The 17,308-nt window shown below is 42.2% G+C and overlaps 1 protein-coding gene across 2 annotated transcripts; it reads right to left on the reverse strand.

Annotated features, from left to right (window-relative positions):
- Positions 1-8: 8 nt before the first annotated feature.
- On the reverse strand, positions 9-6,167 carry LOC120812663 (neuropilin and tolloid-like protein 2). 2 transcript variants are annotated; one of them, XM_040168808.2, is made up of 12 exons: positions 5,846-6,167; positions 4,747-4,803; positions 4,401-4,559; positions 3,761-4,009; positions 3,568-3,615; positions 3,332-3,459; positions 3,033-3,134; positions 2,702-2,828; positions 1,766-1,879; positions 1,137-1,267; positions 960-1,052; positions 9-883 (listed from the first exon to the last, which is right to left on the reverse strand). In XM_040168808.2, exons 1-12 carry the CDS (start codon positions 5,853-5,855, stop codon positions 434-436), a joined length of 1,668 nt encoding a protein of 555 aa, XP_040024742.1. In that variant the 5' UTR covers positions 5,856-6,167; the 3' UTR covers positions 9-433. The 2 variants fall into 2 exon arrangements, with proteins under 2 accessions (XP_040024742.1, XP_040024741.1); XM_040168807.2 differs by having other exon boundaries at positions 2,702-3,134.
- Between the last annotated feature and the right edge of the window lie 11,141 nt (positions 6,168-17,308).

Below are 17,308 nucleotides of genomic sequence, written 5' to 3' on the forward strand. Positions count from 1 at the left end.
TGCTGGAGTGTACATATATATATTTTTAATGCAGGTGATAAGAGATCAACAGAAACAACAGGTCATTCATCCATTATTTCCTTAAAATGTAACATTTACTCAGAGTTTGAACATTGATTGAAAACGTTTTTCAACAAAATCAAATTTCTTTACAGTAAATTGTTTTTCAAACAAAATACATTGGAAATAAGAATCATCATCTTCCCTTTCACACGGATCCCAAATACAAAAGCAGCTCACTATCGGCGGTTTTAGTGTTCAAATAGAGTCGGCGGTGCTCAAGTATCTTGAATTTAGTTTATAAATCCTGAAGAACGGTTCCTCTCAGTGGGAAGGAGGCAAGTGAAAAAAGAAAGGTCAAGGAATCCCCTCAAAATGTGGCTCTGTTTCATAAAGTTGTCACCTCAGTACTTTCCCTCCTTGTCTTTTCTTTTCAGAAGTCCATGGACAAGGACCTTTGCTGGGCCATTTCGTAGTTACCTCTTCGGCTTCCTGCTCTGCGCACGTACACATCACACCTTCCATCTTCCTCAACCTCTTCGTCCTCTTCCATTACTCTATCTTGACGGCCCATCGTTCTGTTCGCCGTACCCTGACGTCCTTGCGTTCGTCCCGGTTTCATACTGGGCCAGCTCTTTTTCCGCATACTGCTGTTCAAGTCCCTGAAGGTAGGTAATGCCCTTTGCAGGTCCCCCCTGAAAGGGAGAAGCTCCAGGGACCCTCTGCCCATTTCACATGCACCGTGGATGGCTTTGACGGAGTTAAGAGAAGCCTGAGAGCCGCAGTGGTGTTCGTGAACACAGCGTGAGCCGGATGAGGATCTCCTGAGTGCCTGCAGGGACTGGAGCTTCTCTGATAACTCCCCAAGGTCCCCAGACATGTCCTAAAAAAGATACTGTTGTTGTGTAAAAGAAAATAACCTTGTATAGCGAACAATGTTTCGAAGTAATCAAACTAACCTTGTCTCTGAGAGTAAAGAGTTCATAACGCGGGGGGTCAAAGACCTCCTGGGAGTCCCCTCGATGGAACAGATTATTCGTACGTACCAACACCTAACCGACACCAAATTATGATTCAACACACCGATATTTTGAGACACGACACAGATTAATAAACATAGCATCACTCTATAGTACCTTTTTTCGTGGCTGTTTTACTTGCACCAGGATGGAGACGATGAGGAGCAGTAACACAACTCCCGTAGACACACAGATTACTGTCCCATGAGTCTTTGTGATCTGGTGAAAAACCCCTTTGTTCTTTTTCTCTGGATGACGGATATGAAGAGAAACAAAGAGACATGAAATATGTCGCAGGGAGTACCTCAGTAAATTACGGGCTGCTATTTCCATCAGTTTGGTCCCTATATTTGGTTTCTAGGTACAATTCAGAGCCTTCACTAAATCTCAGTTTAACTGATAAATAGCCAAAATAATAAATTAAGATGCTTAAGAGCCAATAAGTCAAAAGGCCTTAATGGTTTTTTTGCTAGAAAGCCGCCAAAGATGAGATCATGATTTCTCCTGCCAAGAGGACATTGTGAAAGGATATTCTGTACAGTCCAACATTCTCCAGTATGCACTACTTTGTATCAGGGACAAAAAAGAAAGACTTTTGAGCACATTTAAGAAAAAGAAGAGGGAAAGGCCTGTGTGAGTGTCTATTTTAAAGCAGATTGTCAAGCAGGTATTACAGTACATAACGCCACACAACTCATTTTATAATACAGCACAGCCGATTTTGTGTTTAGGCACAACTGGAATACCTTTGCAGTTGCTTTCATCCCAGGGAAAGACACAGTTTTGTATGCCGTTGCACACCAGAGAAGTGTTGATGCACATGTTAGTGTGGCAAAAGAATGCACTTCCCAAACAGGGTGCTGAAACACAAACAAGTGCATGAGGATGTGATGCCATCAGAGCCAACATTTGCTAGTCACGTTACACTGTTGCGTTATGCTTTTCTGTTATGACACGTTGTTAAATTACATTGTTACTTTATGTCAAGTAGATACGTCACGTTGTTACGTCACGTAGTTACGTTACGTAGTTACGTTATATAGTTACATTACATATTTATATTACATAGTTATGTTACATAGTTACGTTTTTACATCACAGTGTTAAATTACGTTGACAGGTCACGTTGATAGGTCACCTTGAAAGGTTCCATTTTTACGTAGTTACATTACGTTGTTACTTTACATTGTTGGGTTACTATGTTACGTTACCTTTTTACAGTATCTAATTATTTTACATTTTTACATTTGACAAGTTATTTCTATGTTACCTTGTTATGCTACTATTTCAATACATAAATAATCTCTAACCAAGAGGTTTTGTTGGCTATAACATGAACCAACTGCATTAAAACATTAATCCCAGGTCATTGTGTGTTCCAAGGCTAATCTGAAATGTATTTTTCGTTTCAAAAACTTCAAGATTAAATGTATTACGTGATTTTCTGAAGTTTACAATGCCAGTATTCTCTCTAGGAACTGGGTTGGGCTTTTCATACAGCTTCTATCAAAACAGCTTTACTCCTTAAAAAGCTGCAGATTGGAAACCACAAACCACAAATCTGTTCACAACATATATCCAGTACCCACTCTGTGCTTGTCACTCCTGCAGAATCTAAACAACAAGAATAGAGGCTACAATGGCATATGGCAAATTTTCCGGCGTGAGAAGGTGAAACTCACGGTCCTCAAAAGAAGTGAACAGCATCTTGAAGCGGCTGAGACGGCTTGTTTCATCAGCCCACATCCTTACTACTCCGACACCGGTGTCCAGCATGATGTCATTAGCTACTGTACTACAAAACTTGGCCTGCAAGAAACCACACACTATTTTCTTGTAATGTTTTGGATGTGCGGTCTCATTGAGGTCAAGGTCTGTAGAACAGTTGCAAATTGTATAACAAGGCAAAAAAGATACAAGTACAATGTAAAATGCAATAAAATGTGCAACAAAATACATATTGAGGTACTTTTTTACAGGATTTACAGGATTTTTTTTTACAGTATGTATTACCTTCAGGTCCTCGATGGCATTACTGCCATCATAAACCGCTACAAAGTTCTTCTTACATTCATTTGAGTTTTCCATTTGGTATTCCAAGAAACGCAGGTAAATCTGGAATAAGCAGTGAGGAGAGATGGAATGAGCCCTCTGATGACATCAAGACCACACAGAGCCTTCACATCTTCTGCCGCAAACTACAAACTACTACAATCAAGCACATTTATCTCTGGTTTTTGCAGAAACAAAGCTTTTTTTTTTTTTAAGATAATATACAGGAATGTAAAACCAAAACAGGCCGAATGCCATACCCTGTTATTCGCAGGGGCTCGTATAGTCCAGATGCAGTCCACTGCCTGGTCTTGCTTCACTTTATATTCCTCCTCCACCTGACTGGAACGGATCAACCCGTCAGCTCCACTCAGCTCAAACTGACAATCTGACCAACAGGCAGAGAGTAGACAAGAGGAAGGCCATTTGAGCAGATGGTGAAAGGAAGCTTCTGTTAGTTAGTTATTGGACTAGGCAGGGATGTGTAGTTGTCTACCTGGGATGGGGTTTAAGAGTCCTCCCACGTGCAGATGAAACTCAGGATCTTTTGAGGGGACATTAGTTAAGTACAGTCATTTGGTTGGCTAATAACAGCAGAGACATTTCAAAGCATTCATTTGAGAACAATGGATGAACATTCACTAAGGACGAGGATTGTATAGTGAGAACATCCACAGTGTTTTAATCACCTGCTGTGAAGCTGTACTGGACTTGAAAGCCGATCCCCTCCAGCTCGTCGTCGCTGAAGAAGCGGATCCACATGAAGCGTCCGCTGGAGAGAACCAGTCCAGGAGTGGCCGAGCCACAGAAGCGGTTGATGAGTGGCGAGAAGCTGAAGGGGCCGTCCCGCACCTCAATGTGGTCGAAGCGACATTCAAACGAGGCTTCGATGTAGAAGGTCTGATCAAACAGCAGCTCTATCCTCTGGCGGGGAAGAGCTGAGGGAAGCAGAGTGATTTGTTGAGTGACCAGAGAAGCGTGTTTGGTGACCTATTGTAGAGATGCACAAAATGACAACACACATCCCTTGCTGGGCAAGATATTGTGAAAGCTTAATGTCTGCCAGCTTGTTTGTACTTGTAATACCACAGAGGGAAAACTTTAACTTGTGTGTTTAATCACAGTAAATCCTGAAATAATAATCCAAACACCAGTGTGACCAAGACAGATGATGACAAGTACCGGTGTTATTTTGATCTGAGGATTCCCTTTAACGTCCATCAGGGGACTCAAACCTAATTCAACATGGAAATCAATATTTATAAAGACTCTTTCACCAAGAACTGTTTTTTAACAGAAGGGAAAAGATCAGGCTTAGTTGTTGGTTACCTTCCAGTACGTAGAGGCACTCCTTGTTGGGAGGGTATGTTTTGGGGTAGTTTGGGGAGCTAAAGGAGCCCCCTTCTGTGTTTCGTTGCCAGTTTCCACAGTGATGAGGTTGCTTCGGCCGTTGGGAAGATCTAACCCCCTTTGAGTCTGGACCTCCATCTGTATGTACGACAGCCAAGAATTTTGTCTTACATTCAATGATGGAAACATCATCTGTGTAGTTGGTGATGAACATGTGAAGACTGAAGACTGGCCTCTTTCCACAAATGATGAAATTTAGATTGATAAAGTAAATGCAATAGGGGGATTATCCATCAAAAGAGTGTAGTGAATGTATCAATCCTACCTTTAGTCTTTTGTGCCAAAGCGAATCCTTCTTCAAGGAACAGGAGAGACAGCAACACTGCAAAAGAAGCATTGGGTGAAGAAGAGTTCAATCAAAGAGTAAAACGAATAGAGAGAGCTTAGCAGGATTTGTGTGGATATGCTTTGGTGTCTTAGATGAAATCCTGAATGTATACGACAGGTCAGGCAGTTTAAGAGCTTGACAGAGACAGAATCAGAACACATTGCTTCTACTTTTAACTCTTATTTCTACACCCCCCCCCCCCCCCTCCCCTAAGGTCTCTAACGCAGAGTACGAGAGTAGGAAGGAACTGTTGGCACTCTGCTGTCGGCCTCACTGTGCAAAGATCTCTGACAGGAAATAATAACCTTTAGTCATGAAGTCATAATTTGTGCTACATTTGCTTCTATTACATAAAATATGACCTAAATCGAGCATCTAGACCGTGGACACCAGGCCACTAGTGTCGCTTTGAGTTTTCACTAAAGTGGCGTGTTGACGGGTTCCTGTGAAGGTCCACTCACAAGCTGCAAAGCTAAACAACGGAATAATGCAGCCACGATGTGGGCAGCAGGACACAGTGTGTCATGTCTGACTGCCAGAGTTTGTGTGGAAAAAGACTACCTTTGTCAAAGTAGACATTTTCCCAGCTGATGCTATCTTTGTCCTGGCATTTGGCACAGACGTTTGAACAGAGTGATAATTTAGCAACAGCCCAGATGCTCCAAAGACGCCGCGTGCTGATGCGAGAAAGAGATTTCCTCCTTAAATTTTTTTTTCTCATTTTATTTCTTTTAGTTGTTTTTACTTTAACAAAAGAGCACGTGGCGTATTATGACAAGTTGAGCGTATTTCGGTCTTTTCAGGAATCAGGGAACATTTATCACCAGAATATGTCAGACATACAAGGAATTTGACTTGGCGGTTGGTGCACAGCAGCAGACAGTTAGACAATGGACAACAAGACAGATAAAACAACACGTAAATAATCTATAATCTATAATAAAATATAAGGCTATGGGTTAGTTTAAAAATAAAAAAATAAAAAAAACGATCACCAAACGTCCTAAATCATGTAAATATGGATTATCCCACTCACCTACAAGCATCCTCTCAGCCGGAGTCCGTTTTCTGGGATTTGATTTCCAACTTGGCCGACTGTTTATCCCTCACATCCCTACGTCAATGTGACACATTAGAGCATGTTGGATTTGCCGATTCACAGAAGTCAACTTTCACCTTTTCATCCTAATCCCATTGGTCGAGATGAAAGAAGCTTCTGGAGCAGAAAATCAACTTCTGACTCAGCATCAGTATTCCCTTGTGGAATAAGATAAGTCAGGTGAGGTCAATTTCCTGCGTTTCCTGCGGAGCTCAAGTCCATCTGCCTGACAGTTGTCCTCTCAAATACACGGATGATCTGTCTGAGGCTGCTCGCGGTTTTAAGATCGGGCTTGGTTGGCGCGAGAAGGGGGAAGAGCTGATTGCGCATGTGCATCATTGTATATGAGTAATAGGTTATATGATTATCCCCTCGTAGCCTGTTTGGCATGGTAATGAATTGCATCAGGAATTTCCATATTTAAAACAAATGATTAGCTGATATGGGCAAGTGGCCAGACGCGCACACAAGGGGCACCTTTTCCAAAACACGCACTATAAATAAATAAGTCACTTCTTTGAAGAGCAGACATCGGGGCACGTTCCCTGTTTCTCTTGAAGGACACTGTGCCGAGAGCCTAAGAAAGCTGGCTCGAGCTGCAGACTGATGGAGACGGAAGCCAAGAAGTGGAGGGATGGAGATTTGTTCCCCTTTAACGACAGAACCTGTCACCATGCAGGTCCACTGCCAGATTTATGCCATTGTTACTGATTGCAACTGCTTGAATGAGCTACTTTGCTCACGGACAAGGACAACGTAAAGGATGCCCTCTGCAGCTGAACATTCCTCCTTTTGACAAATGCCTTTCACTCTCCCACTTCCATCCATCACTTTGTAGGAAGACAGGAAAGGGTCTGGGCAGAAGTATCACATGTTACAACGGCCGTTTCAATGTACAAACTCTCCAAAGCCATAATTATTCAGTAACATGATGTATTTTACTTCCACCAGTAACCACTCTGGGGTGAATTAATTTAGCAGGAGATGATCCCACTCGCCCCTACAACATATGTCTAATCCAAAAGCTGCATCCTCTGGGTCCTTTTGGTTATTAGCAGAAAGCGTTAACTCTTGGATGGAAGCTTTATTTCCTCGGGAGTGTTTGGTCTTGGGGATCGCTGGGACAAGTCGTTGAGGGATCTGTACCTGCTCTCCTACTGGTGCTTTGAATCCACCGTGAGTAAATCAAGGAAAGCGTTTGTAATAGAGAGATGTCATTTTGTCTTCTTTTTTTTAACGCAGATGGTATGAAAAATGGCAGAATTAACCAAAAGTTTTTTTCCATCCAAGAGGTGTCCTTGAGGTCTCTCAATTGCTTTCACCTGTCTCTCTAAAAACTATTCAACAGTGACAATAATCACACATATGTTTACCACGGCAAAACCTTTTTTAAGCAACGAGCAACAGGAATGAAGACAGAAAAGTGGAGCTGAAGGAGCGAAATGAATCCCACACTGTTCAGGATTGTAATTAGCATTTTGATTGCAGTCTTAACCAGGAAATTGATTGCTCTTATAAGCATGTGGTTATGGATGAAATTAACATCTTTAATTAATTAATAATTACGTTTGAGTGAGCCAAGTGACACTGCTGGGTGAAATCAACTTTTTACTCCCTCGATCATTCTAATTTTAATTGTAAAAGGACACACGTGAGTGCATGTGCGTGGCTTGCATTGGATATTACTGAAAACGTCCGACAATTCTAGAAGCTTTCAAAGAAAAGGGTCATCGTTATGATCAGGGGTTACAGTTCACAGCTACATGTAGGGTTAATAAGTCCTTGCGCTCTTCATTAATAATCCATATTACTATCTGCTCATGCTTTAAATCCACAGTGCAATAAAACATTAGGAAACATTAGGGAAGAAACCTTAGGGAGAACATTTCCTATGCCCGAAACGATTCAAGTAATTGTGAGTAGTAAGCCAGGCGCACAGCAGGACCACTGCAGGGGCAACCACCATCACATAGAACCACCATCCACAGAAGCCTGTGGGGAGGGAGAGCACAGAGACTTAAGGAGAGGGTAATGTTGGGTTTACGAGTACAGTAATATGATTAATATCTAAAATAATAATGATGATGATGGCAGCAGCAGGCGTCAGCAGGGCCACGGCAGGTGTCAGGACCAGGGTCCAGAAGGAACTACGATCTACGGAGACCTGCTAGGGGAGAAAGCACAAAAAACTCCTGGAAAGAAGCTGAATTAGTCATGTGCATTAATAAAACGTGAATTATGGTAGAACGAGAAGCGTGAGAGAGGAGCTCGGTGTGTCCTAAGAATTCCCCCGGCAGTCTAAGCCTATAGCAGCTTAACTAAGTGCTGGTCCGGGCTAACCTGAGCCAGCCCTAACTATAGGCAGAATCAAAGAGGAACGTTTTAAGTTTTACTTTAAAAGAGCTGACCGAATCTGCCCCCCGGACTGAAAGTGAAACCTGGTTCCACAAAAGAGGAGCTTGATAACTGAAGGCTCTGGCCCCCAGCCTACTTTTTAAAACCATGGGAACAACAAGTAATCCAGCATCTATGGAGCGCAGCTGCCTTGTAGGGCAATAAGGTGTTACAAGCTCTTTAAGATACGACGGTGCCTCACCAGCAAGTGCCTTGTAGGTGAGGAGAAGTACCTTAAAATCTATTCTTAATTTAACAGGGAGCCAGTGCAGAGAAGTTAATACAGGAGTGATATGATCCCTTTTCTTAGTTCTTGTTTAATACACGTGCTGCAGCATTCTGAATCAACTGGAGAGGCTTAAGAGATTTACAAGAGCAGCCCGATAACAAAGAATTACAGTAGTCCAGTCTGGAACTGACAAACGCATGAACTAATTTTTCTGCATCACTTTGAGACAGGAAGTTCCTGATTTTTGATATGTTACATACATGAAAATAGGCAGTCCTTAAAGTCTTCTTTATAGGGCGTTGAAGGTCATATCCTAGTCGAAGAGAACTCCCAGATTCCCGACGGTGCTGCTGGGTACCAGAGCAATTCCATCCATAAAAACTGCATCACGTGACAGCTGGCTTCGAAGGCGCTCTGGGCCTATCAGGATAACTTCCGTTTAGCATCAGGAAGTTGCCGGTCATCCAAGTTTTGATGTCTCCAAGACATTCTTGAAGTCTAACTAGCTGGTCCGTCTCTTCTGGCTTGATCGACAGATACAGTTGAGTATCGTCTGCATAACAATAGAAGTTTATGCGGTGTTTCATGATAAGATCGCCCAAAGGAAGCATATAGAGGATAAATAAAATCGGTCCAAGTACAGAACCTTGTGGGACTCCGTGACCAACATTGGTGGTCTTTGAGGATTCACCGTTTACAACGACAAACTGGGATCGATCCAATAAGTAGGATTTAAACCAGCTGAGTGCAGTTCCTTTCATACCAATTAAATGTTCCAGTCTCTGCAACAGGATACAATGGTCTATGGTATCAAATGCGGCACTGAGGTCCAGCAAGATAAGAAAAGAGATGAGTCCTTGGTCCGATGCAAGTAGAAGATCATTCGTAATTTTCACCAGTGCTGTTTCTGTACTGTGATGCGCTCTAAATCCTGACTGGAAATCCTCGAACAAAGCATTGTTTTGTAGAAAGTCACATAATTGATTTGCGGCGGATTTGCGGCGGAAGGCCCCAGCTTGCGATCACAATAAGTAACGGACACTACTACAATGATGGCTATGGTGGGTTTATTTCCCCTACAATAACAATACAAACATTTCAACAAACAATTACACACAAGTACAAAGACACGGGATAGGAGGACTAACAGGTAACAAGGCCTGTGGAGTAGGGCGGTGCCAACGGTCTGTCAAAGCAAAGAAACAAAACAAAGGACCCTGAGCTTCCCTAACCCTCTAAACCTACCTACCACAATCTAACCTATCACACCACTTACCTCACTGCTACAATACACAGGGTGACAGCCGCTGGCTTCTAATCTAGTGTATCTAACAGAGGTTTTCCCTACGGGTGTATGTAGACCCCAGGGTATCTTACCTAGCCCTGCTCCACAGCACTCTTGGGGTAAGTACATAAACACAGACCTGGGTGTACAATAGACGACAGTTTAACAAACAACATAAACCATATATTCTTTCAATATCTAAATTAATGTCACTCTCACACTCTCCCAAAACACAAGACCCCCTCTCTTTTTTCAAGCTCTCACACACAAACATTTTTAAAGGAGCAGAGCTGAGAGCTGGATTGGCTGGAGGAACAGCTGGCCACGCCTGCATCGTCAGCAGCAACTCACCACACCTGGGAAGAACAGACTGGAAACAAAGACATGGGGGAGGAGAAAACACTAATGGAGCAGCCGGACGTAACACAGCAATACAAATCCATCTTCATGCTGGAGATATTTGGTATGCTGATCTATCTGTTCTAGTTCTCTTAATTCGAGTAAAACCTAATCTCTCGTAGCAACACAAAAACAATATCAAATTTCTGAGTTTAGACACACAAGTGAAAATGAGGAAGTCGTTATTACTTTTGAGGGTGTTTAAGCTTATTCCCAGACTGAAACCACAGTTCAAAGAGTGCGAATGTTCACTGTTGATCCGCATAGATGACGGTCTGATTAAAACTTACTTCATCACATGACCGCGATTTGTTCATGTGTTTGCTTATATGGTTCATATATGTTTTTTTTAACATTTCTACTGATACATCAATTAAAAGCAGGTCCTCAAGAGACCCAAGCTAAAGTAAAAACTTTGGTTACGGGTTGAATCATCAGCTAATCTCACAAGTCAGTCAGAAACAAAGAAGCAAAACAGACCATTGAGAGGTGATGCTTTGAGCTGTTTCTACTTTCAAATGAATTGCCATATGTAGACCATGCATTGGCTTTTACCTGATTATTAGAAAGTCTGATGGAATTAAGTTTACTGAACCAACAGGTAAACAGAGCAATTCTTCCAAAAATCTGATTATCAACACCCAACAAAGCCACTCTCCTCAGTTTACAGGGTGTTTTGCCCAAAACATTTGAAAAAAAAACACTGTTACTTTACTCCTTGTTTACTTCACGTCTTTGACCATTAGGAAACGGCTCTAGACAACAAAATTCCCCAGATGACATATACTCAATAACAAAAGTGTTGTTTGTCTCACATTAATGATTTGCTCATGGGAATGTTTACTGATCACAGAAGAGATGCTACGTGGGAGCAAGAGCAGCCGCCCAGATCCTCCATAAACAGATTACGAGAAAAAACAAGGTGCTGAGTGCAAGTGAAATATTAAATAATGAATCCAAAATGGTTTTAAATGGATTTCTATTTGAGGTATTTTGATGGCTTACAGTAGTTTTTTTACAGACATTTTAGAATGGGTATTTCTTTTCTTCATCCATTTAATCTGTTGTCATATGGGCCAGAGATAAGAAGGGGGTTTAGCATCCGCTGTTCCTGCTCGACGATATCACATATGTCTAAATCTGTCCAGAAGGATATTTGTGTCATCTCTCCGACTTGGACTGCTGGGACCATCCGGCTTTGAACACTAAGCTGAGTATTATGGACGGAGATGCCTATGCGGATGATTAAATGTCAGAAATGTAGATAATGCTTTTGATGAACTGTCTTTAGTTCCTTAAAGAACTATGTATGTATGGGTACATAGAGTAAAGGCATTAATTGCTACACAATATTTAGCTTTATTGTCGTCAGCCAGTGCAGGATTTAAGGAATGCGCTGTGCATAAAGATTATGTGATAAATTGCCACATAATCTACAGCTGTAACGTCAAAAGCCATTAGTGATCGTAAAGGCCATGAAATGTGTCTAAATAAAAAACACAAAAAATAATTTGATGATTTAAGAGAAGTCACTGGGATGCAGTAATCTGTTCCACCCAATATAGTTTGGATCAACTGACTTCTTTATTTTCAAAGTCTAAATCTTCTACTTGTCTCTTGGATCCGATTCCGACCAAGCTGCTTATGGAAGTTTTTCCTTTAGTTAGCACATCCTTATTAGATATTATGAATCTGTCTTTGTTGACAGGACATGTACCACAGTCCTTCAAGGTAGCTGTAATTAAACCTCTTCTTAAGAAACCTACTCTTGCTCCAGAGGTGTTGGCTAACTACAGACCTATCTCTAATCTTCCCTTCCTCTCTAAGATCCTTGAGAAATCCGCCGCAAATCAATTATGTGACTTTCTACAAAACAATGCTTTGTTCGAGGATTTCCAGTCAGGATTTAGAGCGCATCACAGTACAGAAACAGCACTGGTGAAAATTACGAATGATCTTCTACTTGCATCGGACCAAGGACTCATCTCTTTTCTTGTCTTGCTGGACCTCAGTGCCGCATTTGATACCATAGACCATTGTATCCTGTTGCAGAGACTAGAACATTTAATTGGTATCAAAGGAACTGCACTCAGCTGGTTTAAATCCTACTTATTGGATCGATCCCAGAATGTGCTTGTAAACAGTGAATCCTCAAAGACCACCAATGTTGGTCAAGGAGTCCCACAAGGTTCTGTACTTGGACCGATTTTATTTACCCTCTATATGCTTCCTTTGGGCGATCTTATCAGGAAACACCGCATAAACTTCCATTGTTATGCAGACGATACTCAACTGTATCTGTCGATCAAGCCAGAAGAGACGGACCAGCTAGTTAGACTTCAAGAATGTCTTGGAGACATCAAAACTTGGATGACCGGCAACTTCCTGATGCTAAACTCAGAAAAAACGGAAGTTATCCTGATAGGCCCAGAGCGTCTTTGAAGCCAGCTGTCACGTGATACAGTTTTTATGGATGGAATTGCTCTGGTACCCAGCAGCACCGTCAGGAATCTGAGAGTTCTCTTCGACCAGGATATGACCTTCAACTCGCATATAAAGAAGACTTCATGGACTGCCTATTTTCATCTACGTAACATATCAAAAATAAGGAACTTCCTGTCTCAAAGTGTTGCAGAAAAATTTGTTCATGCGTTAGTCACTTCCAGACTGGACTACTGTAATTCTTTGTTATCAGGCTGCTCTTGTAAATATCTTAAGCCTCTCCAGTTGATTCGGAATGCTGCAGCACGTGTATTAACAAGAACTAAGAAAAGGGATCATATCACTCCTGTATTAACTTCTCTGCACTGGCTCCCTATTAAATCAAGAATAGATTTTAAGGTACTTCTCCTCACCTACAAGGCACTTGCTGGTGAGGCACCGTCGTATCTTAAAGAGCTTGTAACACCTTATTGCCCTACAAGGCAGCTGCGCTCCATAGATGCTGGATTACTTGTTGTTCCTATGGTTTTAAAAAGTAGGCTGGGGGCCAGAGCCTTCAGTTATCAAGCTCCTCTTTTGTGGAACCAGGTTTCACTTTCAGTCCGGGGGGCAGATTCGGTCAGCTCTTTTAAAGTAAAACTTAAAACTTTCCTCTTTGATTCTGCCTATAGTTAGGGCTGGCTCAGGTTAGCCCGGACCAGCCCTTAGTTAAGCTGCTATAGGCTTAGACTGCCGGGGGAATTCTTAGGACACACCGAGCTCCTCTCTCACGCTCTCGTTCTAACATAATTCACATTTTATTAATTTTATTTATTAATGCACATGACTAATGCAGCTTCTTTCCGGGAGTTTTTTGTGCTTTCTCCCCTGGCAGGTCTCCGTAGATCGTAGTTCCTTCTGGACCCTGGTCCTGACACCTACCGTGGCCATGCTGACGCCTGCTGCTGCCATCATCATCATTATTATTTTAGATATTAATCATATTACTGTACTCGTAAACCCAACATTACCCTCTCCTTAAGTCTCTGTGCTCTCCCTCCCCACAGGCTTCTGTGGATGGTGGTTCTATGTGATGGTGGTTGCCCCTGCAGTGGTCCTGCTGTGCGCCTGGCTTACTACTCACAATTACTTGAATCATTTCTGTCATAGGAATTGCATGTATTATACATTCCGTACACATGGCATCCATTGTAGTCTGTCCATCCCGGGAGTGGGATCCCTCCTCTGACGTGTTCCCTAAGGTTTCTTTCCTTTTTTCCCTCTTGGAAGGGTTTTTTCATTTTTTGGGGAGTTTTTCCTGTGCCGATGGAGGGTTTCGGGACAGAGGATGTTGTATGTGTACAGACTGTAAAGTCCTCTGAGGCAAATTTGTAATTTGCGATTTTGGCCTATACAAAATAAAATGAATTGAATTGAATTGAACTTGCACTATTAGCATATTACAGTAATACAATGATATCATGTCTCTTCCGACAGAAAACGCCATTTAATTCGGGACCAGTAGAATATCTTCATTCAATTCAAAGATACTGCTTTTCCTAAATCTTGCTCTACTGTGCCATATGGCCAATCACAACATGCACTTCTAGGACAGATGGCCAATGGTGATGAACTTTACTCAGAGCGGGGATAAGCCTCAGAATACAACTGGAAGATTAGTCTGCTTCTAATCAATTAGGACCCCGGAGCAGGAAAAACGTGAAGAGGATGTTGGAGGAAATGTGGGGAAATTAAGTAACTTTTTTCAGTTTCGGATGTTAATGACGAATCCAACCTGCGTGTACAAAAGCTTCTTCCTATTCAAAATGCACTCTGTAAAGATGGACTATTGTTCTGCAATCTCAAACATTCCAAGCAAATAGGCCCATTACCATATTCAGGATATACAAATACAACCATTTGATTCCTGATGAAATGTTAAAACAAAAACGCAGTGCACACGCTCTCATGTCAGTAAATTGAGTGAATGTTGGCCATGTTCGACCCACAAAGCGGTGACAAGCTTTACTCCATCAGCAAAAAGAAATCTTCTTAGCTTGGCCTGATCTGTGGCAGCCGGCCTGGAGAGGATGAGTTCCACGGAGGTTAATTTCTTTTTCTATGCTAGATTCATTTTTAACAATGACGGTAGTAATGAGTTAAGGGCGATGATGAGGGTTACATTTAATTTTTAGTTTCTGGATACAAACAAATGATTGTCGTCACTGAAGCCACATGGACAGCATTGAGGACTGTTTACAGCCTTCGAGGAGGCGTTTCACTGCAGGTCGGTTCTGGTCTAATAATCAATTTCAGTATATATAATATATAATATATATATATATATCAATATATGAAGGACAAAATGTAGGTCAGTAGTACAGTTATCTCCAAAAAGTGCTTCTCTTGACAAATAGTAATATGGTGGAAGATTTTGAAATTTCATTTTTTTTTTACCAGTTCAGCGGTTTGATTACCTTTCATTCCTAAAATGCACTGGACGTGAGCGCTTAAGCAAAAATGACGTTGTGCGTGCGTCTGGCTGAAAACATGCTCTTTGCCTTGAGGTTTTTCGCCCCTCCCTTTTAACCACTTTTTAATTTAGTCACGTCTACAAAGCTGGTCTTCAAGGCCTAAGCACTTTGGAAATGGGCTTTAGAGACGTAATTAAAAGGCCTGAGTGGGTGAGTCTGATCAAGACTGTTCGGAACATTAGAGAGTAAAAGAGATTGATAAAAGGACAGAGAGAGGAGCAAAGTGAGAAAATGTGTCATGCGACTAGACTTGCACGGACTATCAGCTGCATCATGGATTGATGTCATTGTGCTTCACTGAATCATTTTCCAAACCGGGAATGCATTAAATTGCAACGAAACAACTATTACCATGATCCAGTTATTGTTATTGAAAATGGATTTTAAAAGGTTGATGATGAAACTAACATTGTTGTATTTTATCCATTTTTAAATGAAGTTTGGTTTTATGTAACAGGTGATCAGACTTTGCAACACAGTTTTAATTAAACAGCACCCAACTGCAGACCTGATTAATTCCAACACACGATGAAGTCTAGTGAGAGAGAGTGTGTGTGTGTGTGTGTGTGTGTGTGTGTGTGTGTGTGTGTGTGTGTGTGTGTGTGTGTGTGTGTGTGTGTGTGTGTGTGTGTTGGTAAATGTATAAGAGAGGGAACAGGATATGGAAAAAGATTTGGAATTCATAGATGGATTTCCTATGCATTTTAATCATAGTACAGTAAATGCTTCGGGTTGCACTTCTCAATGTGTTTGGATAAGTGATCTAGTTTAGCTTTAGACTCAGTTAGGCTACGTGCGAGACAATTTTATTCAAGCATTTCATTTTATTTTATTTTATTACTTGTGCACTGCTGTCTTGTTGTCTATTGTTACACTGTCTACTGTCACGCACCAACCGCCAAGTCAAATTCCTTGTATGTATGACATATTTTGGCAATAAATGTTTCTTGATTCCTGATTAATAATAAATCAAACGCAATAGTTTTTTTAAAAACACTCCCGAGCTATACTGCCATAGACTGACGTAAACGTGTAAGACACAATAAAACAATACAATGCACAAAAATATTTTCTATATAAATCAATGTTTCTGAATCTTTTTTTTGAAGATGGCGTCCCATTTTCCCCAGCGGCGCATTAAGCGGTTTCTTCCTCCGCTAAGTGGCGCTAAAGACTCGGTCCGCCATTTGCATCACGCGACCTCAACATACCGCCTTGGTAACCCCTCGTTTCTCTTTCGGCCACTTCACCGGCAAGACCCCGGTCACCCCTCAAGCAACGCACGCGTGCAACACGCGGGGTTTCCATGTCCGAGGCGCGGCGCGCGCTGCCGTCGTGGATGGCGAAGAAGGGCGCGAGAGCGAAGGAGGAGGAGCCGCTGAAGAGCGCGAGGAAGCGGAAAACTGCCCGGTAGACGACGCAGAACACGAACCGAACCAGGTCTCCGTCTTTGCTGCGCGGTGTGTGTTTCGACTAAACGCGGCGGTGTGTTTTTCAGGGCTGCTTTCTACTGCATGAACGAGAAGGAGCTGGTGGAGGCGGCGCACTCGCGTCTCACCGACGCCGCCCGCGAGGACGTCGCTCTCCCCGCTGACCGCAAGGTGGCGCTTTTTCCCTCTCTTCCAACATTTGGAGGCGCAAATTAAGTGAACGCGTGCCGATATTGTTAAATCTTTAAAAAAAAGTATTTGTATCGCATTATATATAAATGTTTTGATTTTTCCAATTTTGTGCCAAACACATTTGTCTGCCTGCACAAAGACCTGTCTGAACAAATACAAAGAAAATGTATTATTATCCTGCACAATTTTGCATTTTATATGAAATGAAATATATTCACCCCCATCTCACACACACACACACACACACACACACACAGGTTGAAGACAAGGCAGCAGTCACCACTGTGAACACGGGCGAGGACCGGGCCACTGCAGAGAAGACGGCAGAGCTTTTGACTTTAGCGGAGCAGTCTTCAGACGGCGGTGATGCCCTGGATACAACGTGTTTCAGAAACAGACGTGGAGATCAGCCCGCGGCATCTGGGACCTGAGGGTCAGAGGGCAGGACCTGCACGGGATCGTGGCGGTCTGGTGAATATCGGACTGGAGGCTGAGGGAAAAGAGAAGGATGACGCC

The sequence above is a fragment of the Gasterosteus aculeatus genome, chromosome Y, assembly GCF_964276395.1.
Source record: "Gasterosteus aculeatus chromosome Y, fGasAcu3.hap1.1, whole genome shotgun sequence".
NCBI lineage: Eukaryota > Metazoa > Chordata > Actinopteri > Perciformes > Gasterosteidae > Gasterosteus > Gasterosteus aculeatus.